Genomic DNA, 17205 nt, shown 5'->3' with positions numbered 1-17205 from the left:
CAAGACTGAACATCACTTTACTAATTAACCAGAGAGGTGAAATGTTGAAAGAGTTCACGGTTTGTCTTCCAGCAAACGGATTCAGCACCTCTCAGCTATTTGTCTTTCACTCCCCTCATCTGTCCCCCTTCTGCCTTGCTTCACCTTACCACTTCATCCCCTCTTTCATGGATCCACATCCACGGGTGTGGTGGGGGTCAGGTGTAGCTCAGGTGCACTGCAGACAAAGGCGAAGAGAGTGTGAGTGAAGCTACTGTGAACGCACCTATTTAACTCCAGCCGCCTGTGGCTAAAACACTGGCGGTGGCCATTCAGCAACTCTGCGCTGTTTTCTTTAACCAATTGCAAGGCGTGACGTTGGAAAGTGAAAGTACCTGCAGCCGTGTTCTGCCTGGCCTCAGGCGTGACAGACAGGCTGTCAGCAAGTGACATGAAACACCTGGGTAGGAACACTACCTGGCCAGAACTAGGAATGCGCTCATGCTTTACTGCTGTCTGAATCAGCTATTTGTTGTTTTGTCTTTTCACTTTGGATTAGGGCCAATCAAGAAACTAGGGACGGTTGAACTCCATCTGTGGGTTCATCCCTTTGTGTCTCACCTCCTGCATCCTAAAGCTAATGTACAACTCAGCTGCACACAGACGGGTGTGTTCTCTCACTTGTGTGCTCCAATACGGTACCAGCAGACTTAGTTAAAACGACACACATGTTAAAAGTGTGTGGGAGTCATTCTGACTTACTTTTTTCTGTCTCTCACACAATCACGCACACACACGCTTTCACAAAGGAAAGACACAGCCGCCCATAGAGACACCTTTTCACACACTTTACACCTAGAGAAGATCACTATCCTGAGGATTTATAGATCCTAATAGACATTCCTTGCAGTGCCCTGGATGAGATGTCAGAATTGATGGCATGCAGACTTTTATTACCTGGTATGGTGTGTGTAATTAGGTTAAATAGATGGGGTTGGACACGCATGGTAAAGGCTACATTTCTCACCCCGGCTGGATTTATTGGCCACGCTCCGCTCTCCGAGGTCTGCTCTAATGCACTCATTTGCATGGGGGCACATGTAGCTGATGTGTGTGTTACTGTTACGTCAACTGCTAAGCACAATGACAAGGGCCAGCTTATGAATAGTTTGGTTCAGTGGTTGGCAACGGCCTGGCCCGCCAACTGCCTATTAGCTATGATATGAAAGCTGCCTGGCAAGTGTTAGATTGATACTTGACACGTCGAACAAAGCTCATTGTCATTGTAATCACTATACGTTGAGTCTTAATTTCATGGTCGTCCATATTGCCAGCGTGATAGGGCTGTCTGTTACTTACATCTTCAGTAACAGCTGTCTATTCAGCCAGTGTATCCATCCACCTTTCATATGTTCAGCAGCCTCAGAAATAACGACTTCATAATGACTATAATCACTTCAGATGTAATTATAATGCATAGCCATTGGTACAATTAAACTGTATTTTCTGAAGAAACATACCACTTTTTTTCTTCCTCCAGATGTCCAATCAAGTGTAAATCACAGATAAACTAATAGCAGAGGACTATATGTGTTATGACCCGTTCATTGAATAGACTTTAAAAGGGATCACTTTATACCAGTTACTCTGTCATTTGCTGGAGGGTCCAGCCCATCTGTCTGTTAAGGACAAGCTGATAATGAAGTGTATTTGATGAAGTAAGTTGATAATGAGAGCTAGCTGGCCAGCAGTAATGACAGTGTAGAAGTGGAGACAGTGGCAGTAGCCTGCAGTGGTGGATGTTACCGTTCAGACTTTTCTGACCTTCACAGATTCCAGTTTCCCCTCCAATACCCATCATCAGATTGGATCGTCGAGGGGGCGTGTGTGCTCCTCATGCTTCTGCATTTGCAGGAGCGTGCGTGTGCGTGTAAATATGGCAGGATGATCTCATTCACCCAGGTTGCCCCCCTTACTAGTTTGTGGGGAACAAAAATAATCTTGCAAAGAGGGACATTCACATTCACACGCATTCATGCACACAACCTACCTCTGACTCCAAGGCCAGGCAATTGGCTTGGAGCAGCTGAACCATGTTACTGCACACACACAAACACAAACACACAGGCTCAGACACCCATTTCCTTGAATCTGGGTACTTGCCTGTGCATCAGGGCGGGCTCTGTAAGCAACCCTCTGGCATTTGGGATGCATAGTGAGGCAATTTGTCTAATATCTCCTGCATCCTCTCTCACTCTTTCTGTCCAACTACCTGTCTCTGTTTTCTTTCTCTTGCATGCACATGCACTATTTCTCTTTCACTCTTTTTATTTCCCTCCTTCCTCAGACTCAGCTACTAGAGGTTCAGCACTTTCTCCCTGTTCCTCCCTTCCTCAACCCCACCCCCCCCCCCACTCCTACCCGTAGGCTAGGAGACAGCATAGAGAGGTCTGCTGAAGACAGAGCCCATTGACAGGCTAGAGTGGCAGTAACTTATTGTCTATTGATGGAGTGTGACAAATCATGTGGGAACGCAGGGGTGCGTGGCAGTGAGAGTCAGGGTGTTGAGTACGTGAGCGTGCCTGCTTGTATCTCAGATGTGTATGTGTGTGTGTCTGTCTCAGTCTGTGTATGTATGCCCGCATGTGTTTGTGCCTTTTTGTGTCTATGCCTTTGCGTGTGTTTGTGCGTAACGTCTTAGTGTAGGGCAGGCGGGCATAGCCGGGACCCTTCACAGCTCATTTAGCCCAAATGGGGCCACCTGGGTGGTGAGGGAGCTCAGTGGGGCGGCCCTGGCACTCTGGAGCCCCGCTGACAGCCCCCAAATATAGGGGCTCCGTCGGCCTATTAATCAACACAGCCACTCTGACAAATCACCGCAACTATGACCTAATGAGAGAGGGAGAGAGGAATGAGGAAAAGGAAAGAGGTAGAGACATAATGGAGGAGGTGGAGGGGGCACGAGGAATATATGGACGAAGGTGGAGGGGCTGTAAGCGTGGAGGCTAAGAAGTGACAGAGAGAGCAGTGGCTTAATGAAAAGGAAATGAAAGAAGGAGTAGTCTGACACTGCGACTGGCAGTGCGGGCCATGGAAGTATGCCATGAGGTAATAAGAGGAGAACGCTACCACAGTTGTCATCCGTAGCTGATCCTCGCCTCTGTCGCCCTACTCATAAACTAAATGATTTGTTATGAAAGCCCAAATCATGCACTCCTAAATGCAACAGTGTGGATTAGCAAGCACCCGCTCAGCCCCACCAATTCTTCATCGCTGGAAAATAAATTAGACTACCAATGCTTTCTAGACACTTTTTTACAGATGCTTCAGAGCAAATTAGAGGTGAGAAGACATTTGAGTTTGAAAGCAAACAACATTGATGTATGTCTCCTTCTCTGGTTCCCACCCTGAGGTGAGCTAGCATCTAATCTCCCCACTACCAATCTCAGGTCCAAATCACATTAGCCAGGATCAGAGGTGAAACTGGAGCTTTTCAACAGCAGCCTGTTCTCACTAATGAACCCCCATGGCCATCCACTGCATATTACAGCCACACTGAGTGAGGGGGAGAAACTTTTTGCAATAATCATTATGTAATTGCACAATGCCTGGGTTTCCATTGCCCTGACATTTCAAAAGCTCGATAGCAATATCTTTATGCTTCTCTATAGGGAATATGTTTGGAACGGCTGTACTGTATATGATTGATGGTTTTCTGAGGCTAAGCAATCTACTTTATTGTAATTATATAGTGCAGTGTCCATCTGAAGTTTTATACTATACAATATTAGTTTATTTGCAATGAATTTTGTGTTGTGAACCCAGATTGAATTAGATGACATTGATTGTGTTGGTTTAAGTGACCCAGCTGTTAAGTCACTCAATCAAGAGTATACAACCCCCCCACCTCTCACCCAACCAGCCAACACCACCACTACCACACACACTTACATGCCCACACACTTCACCTGCAGCTTTTTACTTTCTCTCTTATTCTAGGAATCTTTACAGAGCTCTACTTTTCTGTGGCCCATTAACATGCAGCCTGCCAGTGGCTAGTGTGTCACTGGAGTGAATATTCAAAAGCAGCACCTTCCTATTGACTTGTATCTGTCTCCTGTGCTGTCCAGCCATGCGATCTGTGTGATATACTAAGCCCCAGCCTGTCTGGTCCATCGACTAGCCCAGGATGGAGGGCCCATGGAGAGGATGCACAACTGCATGCTCCTCCCATCCATTACCTAGTTATAGTAACGCTGCAACAGCTACATCTTCTGAGTCCGTGGAACAGAAAGCAACATAGACATCTTGTTAGGTATGCACAAACCATCTGCTCCCAGTTCACGCTGACTGGGACTCATTGATGAAAGTGTTACATATTGTGTGTGTGTGTGTTTTGATCCATCACCTAAAGATTCTTCACCAACTTATATGAAAGGCATTTATTTTCCCAAGGTGACTAAAGAAAGGTACTTTTCCAGTGAATGGGTCCTATTTGGTCTGTTTTGTGTATTTTGTATATAGAAATAATAACGTCAACTGCCACTTAAGTGTGTGCTGCTTTCAAATCAATAACAGTTGGAGCTTTTATTTGCTTTCTTAATCAGTGGCTTATGAAAGATGATACTGTTTCAGATGTTGCCTCTGTTTGCTTATTTAAATTACTACTTTACTTGTTGTACTTAGCTGAATGATAAAAAATGCTCATGAATCAAAATATACTGATCACACGGATTAAATGTGTCTTCTGATCCAGTGTACTGCTGGACAATTACTGTACCACCCCCTTCAGCAGCTGCAGCTACACAATACATCATGCTCCCTGAATGCAAAGTGAAAGAAGTATTGAATTTATGACTGTATAGCGAGATGTATACTCTCTCGCTATTCTTAACTATACATGTTGTGCATTCTCACTTTGCAATGCTTATAAAATCTACTTACCAAATATTGTCATTACCATGGTTGTCAGTGTAATGATGTCACTTTTTCTGGTGAATAAAACGAGTTTCGTCTATATTCAAAATTAAATCCACCTTTGTGAGTGTAATGTTATGGATTTCAATTAACGCCCTTATTTAAAGTTCTGCCTCTGTCCCACCGTCTTAACTGCCCACTAATTTAATTTCACAAGGAAGTCCCATTGAGTTGTGGTCAAGGTCACTGGAGACAGTGTGCCAACTTTCACCATTCTTTTTCAAAAGAGAGAAAATGACTGATGTGATCTGACATTTAGTGTTGATGATGGCAGCCTCAGCCAGTAAAGTAGCATATTAATGCCCCTCACCTCTCTTTATGACCTACACCGCACAAGTACATTAATGTCACTAATGTGCTTAGTTCTCTCTCAAAGAAAAGAAAGTGAAGGCCAGTGATTGAAAAGCAGAGAAAACTTCTTGACATCACATGGATAAAGGTTAAAAAACCATGTTGGCATGTTAAGTTGTTTTTTTTTTTTGCGCCTGTAACCAAAACATGAATGAACAAAGAAATGCAACACAGCCAGAGGGGCTGTGTATATGTGTGCGAGTGTGTGCATGCATGCTCTCCTGAGTTGACAATAGACCTTTACAGCATCAAATCCCTGCAAGGTGAGGCACAACTTAAAAACGTCTTTTCATCGCCTTCCTTATCTCTTGCACACTGCTGTTGGCAGCAAGAAAGAGAAATAAAAACTGAGAGAAGGGAGCATTATAATTTTATTATAAGGACAGAGAGGGTAAAATAGAGCACAAGCGATAAGGATCAGGAGATTAGGATGGAGCAGAACAATAAATTATGCAAAGTGTTTGAAAACACATACAGCTATAATTAAGTGGCATTTGATTTTAAATGAGGTGACAGCGAGGATTTATTTATCTCCTTAACCCCCTAAAACTGCCATTAGCATGGTAGAAAATGAACTGTTTGAAATGGTAAGAGAACAAGGCCCTGATCTGATACACAATAATAGAGCACCTCCAACCAAAGACTAATACACACACACACAACATAGAAAGGTGAGATCAATATCTGCATGAACTAATCAGTTCATTGCAGGCCTAGCAAAACCGTGGGAGACCATTGCTAATAATGTCATTATGAATGGAGCCCAAACATAGGTGTATTTACAGTATGACCTTCAATGAGTATTTACACACCAACTGCTGTCCGTTAGTGATTCTCATCAGAAACTACTTTTTTTTTTGTTTAACTGAAATTGGTGACATAGTTTGACTTTGCTTAAAAAGACAAAGTGCTTCAAAAATGAACCCACTCTGTCGTGAGAGGCTCCACTTGTGGGACTTGAATAGAGACCTGAATCTATGGCGGTTAGTCAAATGTGTGGGCGCCTGCTACTTCTGTGCCTTCTGAGGAAGTTTTTACTTCTGCTCTTTCTCTTTTAGTAAGTAACTGTAATGATGAAGATAAATTGGTTGGGTTCCTAGTTATATATTAGTTACATTTACCAGTTGTTTAAATGTGAATAGTATCAAGCTAACTTCCTAACCATATGCCAAAAGGATTTATCCTGGCCTAACAATGCAGTGAAATTACACCTGCTGGTGGTCTGTGCAGTGAAAGTGCTGATGCTCTGTCAGTGTTTGCGAAGCAGAGACTAGTTAACCATTGTGTGCATAACCTTCACATAAACTGTGAACAGTTAATGTTTGATCTGATGCACTGCAGCAGCCAGTGTAAACACAGAGCGTCAATACTGCAGCTGATCAACTTTAATCAGGTGTGGAATCATTAATTGGAATCACAGTTATTTTACATGCCCACAGTGCAGCCGTTCTTACATTGTATTGTCTTTATTTGACTTGATGTGATCTCTTATTTTTCTGACAGTGTTCCAGAAAGTTCAGTTTTCTTCCAACACATCTGCTTATTCTTCAGCTCGATCACGCCCCATGAAATCAACCACACTAGCAACTTACCCAACTAAGCCACTACATAATCCATAAAGAAAAAGCAGAATATGCTGAAATATGCTATTTATTCATAGTGGCTATGGAAATGATATATAGCTTGGTTTGAATAGAAGTTTTGCCAGATCAATGTCTGAGAGCGAGGCCTTTGTCTGAGAGCAAGTTGCAGCTTCTCAACCCCCAGCGCTCCTCAGTAGATTTCACAGTTTATATATGCACAGATGACAAAGAGAAAGTACTGAATAAGTAATAGGCTATTTCCTGGTAGCACACTGAGGTGAAATCACAAGGAACATCTTTTTTTTCCCCCCTCTGTACGCTGTTCAGTGGGGAGATTGCGTGAGTGGATGCTTGTTCTCAGTGTGTGTGTGAGTGAATGCTTGTTCTCAGTGTGTGTGTGTGTGTGTGTGTGTGTGTGTGTGTGTGTGTGTGTGTGTGTGTGTGTGTGTGTGTGTGTGTGTGTGAGGGGGGCAAAATCTAAAGCTACTGACTGTTTATCTGCATCATCTTTGTTCTTTAATTCATGGGTAATATTTTATGCATTTGGTGACAAGGTTTAGAGGAGTAGACCCAAATGTAGTCACAAGACACGGAGGGAGATGGTGTGTAATGGGAGGCTTTAATGTACATGTGGATTGCAGGGGAAGGCTGAAGGCAACAGGTGAGCTTAGATTGGAGACAAGTGAACGACAGCTGGTAGTAGACTGCGAGAGAAGGTGGGAGATGGAAAAGAAAATGATTGATTTTAGGACCAAAACTGGTCACTGGCACAACACTGTTCCATTGGCAAGAAACAACGCACAGTAAGACTGTCTTGGGAAATTTGATGAACTAATGAGGGAAGGAGTGGAGACACTCCCTTAAATAGACTGAAGCCATTATAACAAGCTGAGGAGTAATCAGGGAAACAGCTGGGACTTAGGCGATCCATAAAGATTCAGGAGCTGACGTGTGATGCAGAGGACACAGTCATAACATTTGGCGAATCCAGTACTGGAAGTTTTAGCGTTCAGACCGAAGCTTTGTCTTACTCAGTAGCTTTTTAGCTTGTGGACGAGATTGTGTTTGTAGTAACATTAAATATGTGCATTTCATCAAGTTTATCTTTGGCCAAAGTAAGTAAGAGTCCTCCCTCCTGTCTCCTCTTTTTTTCTATCTTCTGCCTGCCTACTTATCTATTTCTCTCCCTCCGTCTCTCTCTCCCCCTGTCCTCCTCTCTCTTTGCCTCATGGAGGAAGACAGATTGCCTCTGCTTAGATTTTTGATCCCAGAGACCTGCAGGCACACTGGAACCGTTAACAGGTACCTGCCTACCTGCCTGCCAGGCTGAATGACTGACTTACTGACTGCCCGGCAAACTTAGCCTCCCCTCGTTACTGCAGTAACATACAACAGGAAGGTGATGGAAGGAGGAAGAGGGTGGTCATAAGGCATATGGGGTAGATAAGAGTAGGCTGCCATGCTCAGATATACATGCATCAATTTTCAAAGGTATCAGTTTACTCCTGTCAAAAAAAAAATCTGAGTGTAACATCAGAAATGCAGCATCTCAACACATGAATGTTGATGATGGAATACAAAGGCAAAGATTTATTTAGAGTCGCTTTTTGGTTTCTTTTACAAATAATTGTTGTGTCCCATGTGGTGGGAGTTTGAGAGGTGGTGTCAGACAGTCGTCAGGCATACACAGGACACGGCTGAAAGGTGCCAAGGTGGTTGGCTTCCTTAACGAAGGGCCTTGCTTTAATGATTTACAGTAGCTCAAGTGAGAGGGGTCACACACACACACAGACACACACGCTCACATTTCTCCGTGTCACAACCTCCTCTTGGGTGCTGTTTCAGTGAAAGGTGCCAGCCTGCTCAGCCAAGCTCCTAACAAGAGCCAAACAGTCAGGAGACTGAGGAGGAAGAAAAGAAAGGTGAATTGAGGTGGGGGGAAAGGGAGGGGGGGGGGGGGTGGCTGCGGGGGGGTTGGGGAGGAGAGATAAGAGGAGCAGAGAGCTGTCAACCTCCTGGGACATGTGCAGAACTCAGTGTCTGTGTGGAGCAGTCAGCTACTGCACTGCACTGACCAGAAGACATCGGCTGTGTAGACTTGGCAGGTGTTTGGTTATTTGCTGTTGTCCTTAGTTTTGCTGCATGTAATAATACATTCACAAACAGCAAGGATTCTAAATTGGACCTCACCTTGTCAAACACAAACAAGGCCCCTCACCCTTTTCTCCTGGAGTAAGACTTGATAGATCTTACCCACAGAAGCATAGCAAGCCTATTTGAGGAATGTACCAAACTGTGTCCAATAGACTAGTACTCACAGTCACACTGTGGTGGACAAGCAACCTAATGATGTCTGAAATACCGGCACAACTGCTATGATATGCTGTGATAATTGCTACCCTCCTGTCCGCAGTACAAATAAATGTGGAATCGGTGGGCAAACACATTAATATGGAAATGTCTACATTAATTTGGAGCATGGTCTAAATTATTCAGTAATTAAGCCACTGCAAATTTACACAAACTTTCCCCTGGATGATGGAGAGAATAGTGAGGACCTAGAAACAGCCATGTAGAGGGATTTGAAATATGTGATCACATGATGTGAACACACAGTCATATCCCACAAAATAATAAATTGGCATCTTGTACGAAAGCAAAATTGGACGACAAAACACGCACACAGTAATGCATATACAACCCTAGCTAAGAGATCTTAAAAAAAACTTATATAATTTCTATTCTGCTCTACTGCACCACCCCCACCATCATCATCACCAACAAACCAATAAAACAACTACAGCAGAGCAACTCACATAAATGTCACTTTGCATCAAAATTTAAAATTAAACAGCTAAGAACTTTTTATTAGTTTAAAGCAATACTTTTCCATTGGGGGAAATGCATTTTTGTTTCTTTCTTGCCAAGACACAGACAGTGTTTCAGTCACGTTTTTCAGTCCTCTGTCTCATGCGCATCTAACAAAAGTGTATTTTTATGCCTCTGGTTTATTTTTCTGTGTTTTATGCACGGAACCACAGTCAGTGTGTTTTGGGCACTGAGAACTTCCAAAACGTGGGTGACCTACAGCTCAATACTGTGCCTGAACAGCTTCTGTGTAGACACAGACAGAGCACCGGAGCTGCTGCTGCTGCTGCTGCTGGTCTGCTATGCCTTCTGTGTAGACAGTTTATTAAGGCCACTTCTGCGTAGGATCGATTGATTGTAGCCTACATAAGTTGCCTAAGCTGCTGTGAGTATTCATGCTTGCAAGCATTTGCATCGCGCTGCAATTACACCATCACAACGCTAGTTAGCAGTGGGGTTTCACAGATCATGTTGGAGCTAATAAATGTTAAACAGTTATTTTTACTCAAATTGCTGCAGTGCAGAAAAGAGAAAAGACGTCGGAGGAGTTGGTTTGTACGACCATTGAAATGATTGAGGCAGATGGAGAGTGAATTTTCAGCACTTTTCCAGCCACTGAGAGGCATGCTACCAAGCTGAACAGTCACAGTTGTTGTGGGCTGCGTTGCCGCAACTTGTAGTGACAGGGAGGTGCTTGTCAGGCTACAGCATAGGCTACAGTGTAAGGCTTAGCCATGATACCTTCTGCATTGATTCTACGCAGAAGTAAAAACTGGAAACAGCTAGCCTGACCCTGTCTCTGAACACACAGATATATATCGATATGTATCGATCCTCTCATCTAATTTTTGGCCAGAGAGTGAACAAGATTGTTTCCCAAATGTTGAACTGCTCCTTTAAGTGAGATACAGAATACATAGTTGCATCAGCCATTAGATCTGTTACATTAGTCTATACATCAGTATATTCATTCCTTTTAACTAGAGATGTGTTGCAACCTTATATCTCCTGTCAAACCTTTATGTCTCTCTCCCTCCACCTCCATCCACCTCTTTGGACATCAAATGAAATTAGTGTGAAGGCATGTGTGTATGTATGTTTAATGCATTTTTGGGAAAAGGCCCCCTCCCTGTGCCCTTTGTTGTGCTGGACCTTTTCTTGCTTGGATTTGGAGTTGAAAACCATGGTGTTTTTGCATGTGCTTCTGTGCATCCTCTTGTGACTGTGTATGTGTGTATACCCCTGAGCCTGGGTGTGTGTCTGTGCCAAAGCACGTACAAACGTGTCAACTTGTGTAACTGTGGATGTCCTTTCAAAGGGCCTTCACAGATCTGTCCGAGGCCCTTTGATCAGGCGGTCTATGACTCGCCTGCTCTCGGCGGCCCACAAGATGGGAGGGTGTGTGACGGGGCTGGTTTGATCCTGGGGAGACTTATACACACACAAATGCATCAGCATCCACAGCCGCACACACACTTTTTAAAATTTGAGGACAGGCTCGCTGTAGCATATGACAGTGGAGCTTCATTCTAATGTGATGCATCAAGACCGATATTGTAGTTTTTGATGCATGAAGTCATCAAAAGATTAGAAAGTCATCCAAAAAAAATCTGCCTTTGAAAAGATCTGGTTTTCAGTCAGTTACATTAGAGAGGTTTAAGGTCAAGTTTCGAAGTTGCAAAGTTAATTTTGTCCATCCTTTCAAGTATTGTAATACAAACATTGTGTGCGTATGTATGTATTGTTTGTCTATATTGAACACAGCAGCTGTAGACTAAAGCTACCAGTTCATGTTTACTTTGAAATAGATTTGCTTTGATGTTGCATATTTTTGTCCTTGTTGATTTAGTGTGTGTCTTGTAGCTTTTGAGTGGACATCAGTTTGGATTGAGATGGCTCTCAGGTAGGGTCTAATACTGAGTGGCATCACCGTGCCACACGCACATACTGTAGACCTGACACTGACTTGATCTGACAATAGAATGGATCAGTGTAGCGGCTAGTAAGTCTGAAGGTAGAGCATAATCCCTTCTGTCAAGTCTCTGTCTCGTCAATATTCAAATCTAGCCGGCTGTCCAATGGCTGTCAGTTACAATCTCCCTCTGGCTCATGGCCTAGCACAGGCACATATCTAAATTGAATTGGATGTTTGCTTCTCAATGGAAATTGAGTCGAAGAGATGACCCTCACTGTCCCGTATTGTGAACTTGTCAGTTACCCCAACTGAACGAGATTTTAACGTAAAATATCAATTCCCAACTAATTACCTATCTTTGTTGTCTCCTTTCTTTTCGCTACACTGTATCTTGAGATCAAGTTTGGACAGATCTGTATCGCAAGTTGTGACTTTGCTTGCTGAACAACTAATGTGCTTCACTTAAAACTACTGACAGGTCATGAACAAAAACCCCCAAATGTCACCTCTTAGAAGTACTCTGTGATCTCTCCTGCAATCATTTCTTCTCATGTACTCTGCTTCCCAGACACCTGTGTGCACTGCAGGGTTTTCTGTGAAACTACAAAACTGCCAGAACATGAAATGAGGTAGTATGGGCTCAACATGGCAACAGTAGGTCTGAAGCAGACACACACACAAACGGCCGATACGCATCCTCGTATGGTTAGTCCTACATTCATCCACTGTCCTCACCTTTAAACACCTAACCTTAAACTCTGATCTCTGACATCAGCAAGAAGTAGTTGTGGCTGAAAAAAGTTTGTCCATCTTAGTCCCGCTTTCACTGGGCAGGCTGCTCACTCGCTTTTCTAGCTTTTTTATTTCTCTCCAAAGTTTTTTTCTTTTACTTTTCAGAGGCATATGGTGAATCTGAGTGTCTCGTTTAGCGAGGGACACTCTTGTCAGCTGCAGCCCAACTTTGTGATGTGAATTGCTTTACATAAAACTCTTTTCTAACTCATCTTTCACTCTCATCCTGCTGGGTTCTAACCTCAAATGAGATGTGTGAAGACGTGACGACCACTCAAAATGATGCCCGTTCACTGCAAGTAATCTGATTCCAAAGGTCTCAAACTGAAAGTGGTTCTCACAAGGGTGAAAATGATAGAGAACATTTAACCACAGTCGCTCTCTCTCTCACTCTCTCCAGCTCTCTGTCTTGTTCAGTCCCTCTTCTCCTTCTTCTCTGACACATGTCGCCCTGGCATGCATGGAAAGGCCTGACCTTTGGAAAGTTTAGCACTTTAAATATTTAGGCTTGGGTTATGATGGATCCTCCAGGCCCTGCGGCAATGTGCGAAGCCTCTGATTAGGGCTGCTGTCAGAGTCATTTAGCTGAGTGTCTGGCTGCCGGTGGCGCTCTCTGTTTGACAGGCGAGCCTTTTAAACAAACAGCGGTCCCAGTGGCAGAGCAGGCAGGGCACCCAGCGCAGCACAAACACCCAGCACTCTGAGAGAAACCACTCAGCCCACTGACAGCTGCAGAGGAAACCGCCGGCCACTGTCTCTCTGCCTCTCATGATCTTTCAAGCACTTTGTCTTTCTGCTCACTCACTTTCTTTGGCACAGTCTATACTTGTACCTCTGCCAGTTTTATTTTGTCGCTGTCCTTTTTTTTTCTTTTTCTTGCTTGCTTTTTTTTTCTCTTTTCCCCACTCCATGTCGGTATTTTTTTCCACCATCAGTTTACATCTCCTTTTTGTTCTTCTCTGTCGCTTGGAGCTGCTGAAGTCGAACATCAAAGTTTCATCTGTGTTGCATTTTTGAGCAAGATTTAGTGAGTAAGTTGATTGCCGGATGATCCCTGAGCAAGGCTTATTCTCTTAATTTGTCGAACATCACTACTCATTATCAGCTGAAAATCAGGATAGATGCTGTCTGTCTTGTGCCTGCATAGTCCCATGATTAGGACAGCTTACATTGATGTTCACGTTGAAATACATCTGAGCCAGCCTTTTCATCTCACTCTGAGACAATCTCCCGTGGCATCAATCCTGTAAATATATGAGTCTTAATATGTGTGTCCTATTCTGTATTCAGAGGAAGAGCCAAGTCAGCAGCTCCAGTATTAATGCATGAGAAATGAGCAGAGCCCATAAGAATTAAAGGGTAAGACTCCCCTTATTAAGATGTAAATTCCGGGGGAAAACTTGCCGAAATGAGGATACAGTGAAGTTATTGTCAACTTTAGCCTACTTATGCATTTCTAAGAGGCATTGTTGTGTTGTAGTTGTTGAAATTAGATACACACAGCAAAGCACCTTGTGTGTTTTTTGGCTCATTTTCAGCATGAGATCAACCAATCTCAACAAATATGCAACCTACACTTTACAGAACAATTTACACTTTTGGCAACATTATCTAGTGACAGCATACAAGGCAACTATCGTGGTAATTCAATCTCTGTCTGTGTGTGCTCCTTCTTTTTTTTCCCCCCGCGCTCTCTCTCTACCTCTACCTCTCTCTCATTTCAAATTTGCACTTAACACCTTCCTGGGGAAAGGCTTCTCATTCATCAATGGTGTTTGTCCCGGTGACAAGCAGGGCGCCTCCTGCATATCAATATCAGCTAAGACAATGCTGAGCCTGTAACCTTCAGCTAAATGTCATTCTGCTTAATCCTATTTGAAAATTAAACATTGAAAAACCTTTAGCGCACCTTCCTGTCTTGCCTCTTGTCTTGCTCACTCCTTTATTGGCCACCATTCCTCCAGCTTTCTGTTCTCTCTCACTCCCTTTTTGTTCTTGCTTTGCTTCCCGTGTGACATTTGTATTGTTTTGTTTGTGTGAGTGTTATTTGTGTCCCATAATGGTTATTTAGTAGAATTGATTTTAATTTTATGTCACTGGAAAAATAATATAGGGGCAATTTGTCTGCCCCTAGTAGTCATCTGCCTTCTTCCTAAACAGTCTGTAGCTGTCATCAAAGCCATGCTTAACTACTCCCCTCTTTGTTCTTTCTTTCTTTCTTTTTTTTTTAGAGATAGTCCACTTATTCTTTGACAGTGCAAGACTCAGACGGAAACAAAAAGTAGTTTGAAAACAACACAGTTACCAAAGTTGAACATAGAAGGAGAATGTAGTCACATGAGGAGAAACCTCTCTGTCAAAGCTGCATGTTTACATAAACATATAGATGGTAATTACTACACTGACAGTGCTGGGGAAGCAGAGAAAGAGGAAGCCCGATTTGTCCACATACACTCTGGAACTTCACTAAAGTGCTCTGCATTGAGTATGCATGAAACAGACGCGTGATATATTTGGTGTTTTACCCCTTCTTTCTGCTTACACACGTGCACAGAGCACAACTATATGGTACATATTTGAAGATACAGTGAGGAATCGGAAGGGAGGGAGGGCGGGATAAAAGCAGACGCAGAGATTGCAATGAAAATGCAATCATTTGCAGTCAGACAGATATAATTCCCCTTTGGAGGGAGTGTGATGCGGCAGCTCAAAGACAGCCTTCACCCAGTTCTCCATATGGATTTGATTGACCACAGTCACTCGTCAAGGGATTCCGCAGAAATACTGAGAGTGAATTACAACGTGACTACCCTTGATGTCTTCATATTGAAGCCCTCCATCTACTCCATAGCTTGAAGAATTAGAAAATGTGATGGAGAGACATACTGTAGAAACGATTAAACAAGACGGAGAAGCAACAAGATATGGGAAGCAATTTCCCCCATAAAAATTAGTCACCCAAACAGGGAGGGTTCTGCAGTTGTTATACCATGACTTCGCCATAGTAAGCATCAGATTGACAGAAAGGGAAAGACGCAAAGACAGACAGCCAAAAGCATCCATTCTGCTTTATTTCACTTTAAGTCTGATAGTGTATCACAGTGGCAGAGACTGCTATGAAACTGACCCATGCAGCATGAAAGACAAAAAAAGAAGAATGCTCCCATGTGAGAACTTAAGGAGTGAAAGTGTGGCTTTTAGAGCCTTGAAGAGTTTGTGTGAGGTGCGTGAGATAATGTGTTTTGGACAACAGGTTACTCCTCGCTCTGTTTTTTTTAACCCAAATTGAGTTGCATATGGTGGGATCCTTTCTTTTATCGGTCTGAGACACATATAGAGGGGAGATGCAGACACACAAACAAACATAAACAGCATTTTGTTGGTGTTCTGATCTTGTATTTTCATACAAACACAGACCAGCATAAGTGGTACTGTAGGTGTAGACACATACTGCTGGATGCTTGCTTTTACTTAAGAATAAGTGACAAATGATTGTTAGTGTTAAAAGAGCTGATGTTCTGCCTGAAACCCTCCACCCACTTTCTATGCTGTCTATGCTTTCCAGGTGGGAGATGCAGGAGGGTGCGGAGCTGGAAGATGGAGAGAAAGCAATGGTAGAAGAACTTCAGAAAGCCTATTTTGTTTGCTGCTGCAGTCCGGGACCACAGGACCCTCCTGAAGCTGATGAGACACTAGCAGAGCAGACCCAGGGGGAAACACAACCATCTGATAAAAGTGCTGCCCAATAAAAGTCCACACAGTTGGAATTTTTATCGTGTTGTAAATGTTTGCTTGTAATATGCACTTGCAGCTCTCAAGGTGGTAGAATGTGTGTGTGTGTGTGTGTGTAGTTGTGTGTGTGCGTGTGTGTGTGTGTGTATACACATTTGTGGGTTGTGGGTGTAATTGGGTTTGTGTGTGTACTGTATGCAGTGAGTTTGCATAAGTGTGTGCATGAAAACATGAGTGAATGAGAGGACGAGAAACCGAACAACAACAAAAAGAGCGAGGGAGACGGCGCCTCCCTCTTTATGCACATGCCTCAGACAAACTCCCTGTGCTTTTCTATGCTGCATCAGACGCATTTCATCTTTTTGGAGCACATCTCCGGAAATCAGTTCTGGGAAATGGAGAACCCGGATTTGTTTGCCTGGGACAAGATGGGACTGTGTGATCATTGTAGGTAGTTGAAGTTGTTTTTTTTTTTTTTTTTTTGGAGACAGTGAGTGTAAAGACATTGGTGTCAGCATACTTTCTCCTGGTTCCTGAAAGCAAACATCAAAAATTACGGTTGGGAAGCAAGATGATGTATGTTTTGATTACAGTGTGTCCCAAAAATCTGCCCCACTATGTAATATCAGTCAGTATTTTGTGCAAACTGAGAAAACATTTATTTTATGTGTAACACGATAGCTCAGTATATTTCTCCAACTGTGTCCATATTTTGTTATTTATGAGATGGAGATTGAATGTTTTAGAATTAAACATGAAAATAAAATCATGTTCTTACTTTACTGCTGAATATTCTTCTGTTGTATGATCAAGTTGTATGATCTCCGTGTAGTCAATAATTTATTATGATTTATGTCTATGAAGCTAGCATTACAATTTTGAACGCATACATGATATGTTCTTCCCTGTTACATATGATGTCCAAAAAAAGGATTAAACAACCCAAATGACGCTCTTTTGATCAACACGTACATAATTTTAGCTCACAAATGCCACCGCTGTGCAATT

The 17205-nt window shown here is 43.0% G+C and overlaps 1 protein-coding gene across 1 annotated transcript in view; it reads left to right on the top strand.

Annotated features, from left to right (window-relative positions):
- kiaa0825 (KIAA0825 ortholog) overlaps window positions 1-16656 on the top strand; it is a 110741-nt gene extending 94085 nt beyond the window's left edge. Inside the window, exon 23 of the mRNA XM_041042545.1 lies at window positions 16031-16656. Within this exon, the coding sequence (XP_040898479.1) occupies window positions 16031-16214 (184 nt within the window). The 3' untranslated portion in view covers window positions 16215-16656. The remainder of the gene's footprint in view (window positions 1-16030) is intronic.
- The last annotated feature ends 549 nt before the right edge of the window (window positions 16657-17205 follow it).

The sequence above is a fragment of the Toxotes jaculatrix genome, chromosome 7 (assembly GCF_017976425.1).
Source record: "Toxotes jaculatrix isolate fToxJac2 chromosome 7, fToxJac2.pri, whole genome shotgun sequence".
In the NCBI taxonomy this organism is placed as follows: Eukaryota; Metazoa; Chordata; class Actinopteri; family Toxotidae; genus Toxotes; species Toxotes jaculatrix.
Note: the sequence above shows the minus strand (reverse complement) of the source record. Positions and strands in the feature narration are given on the sequence as shown.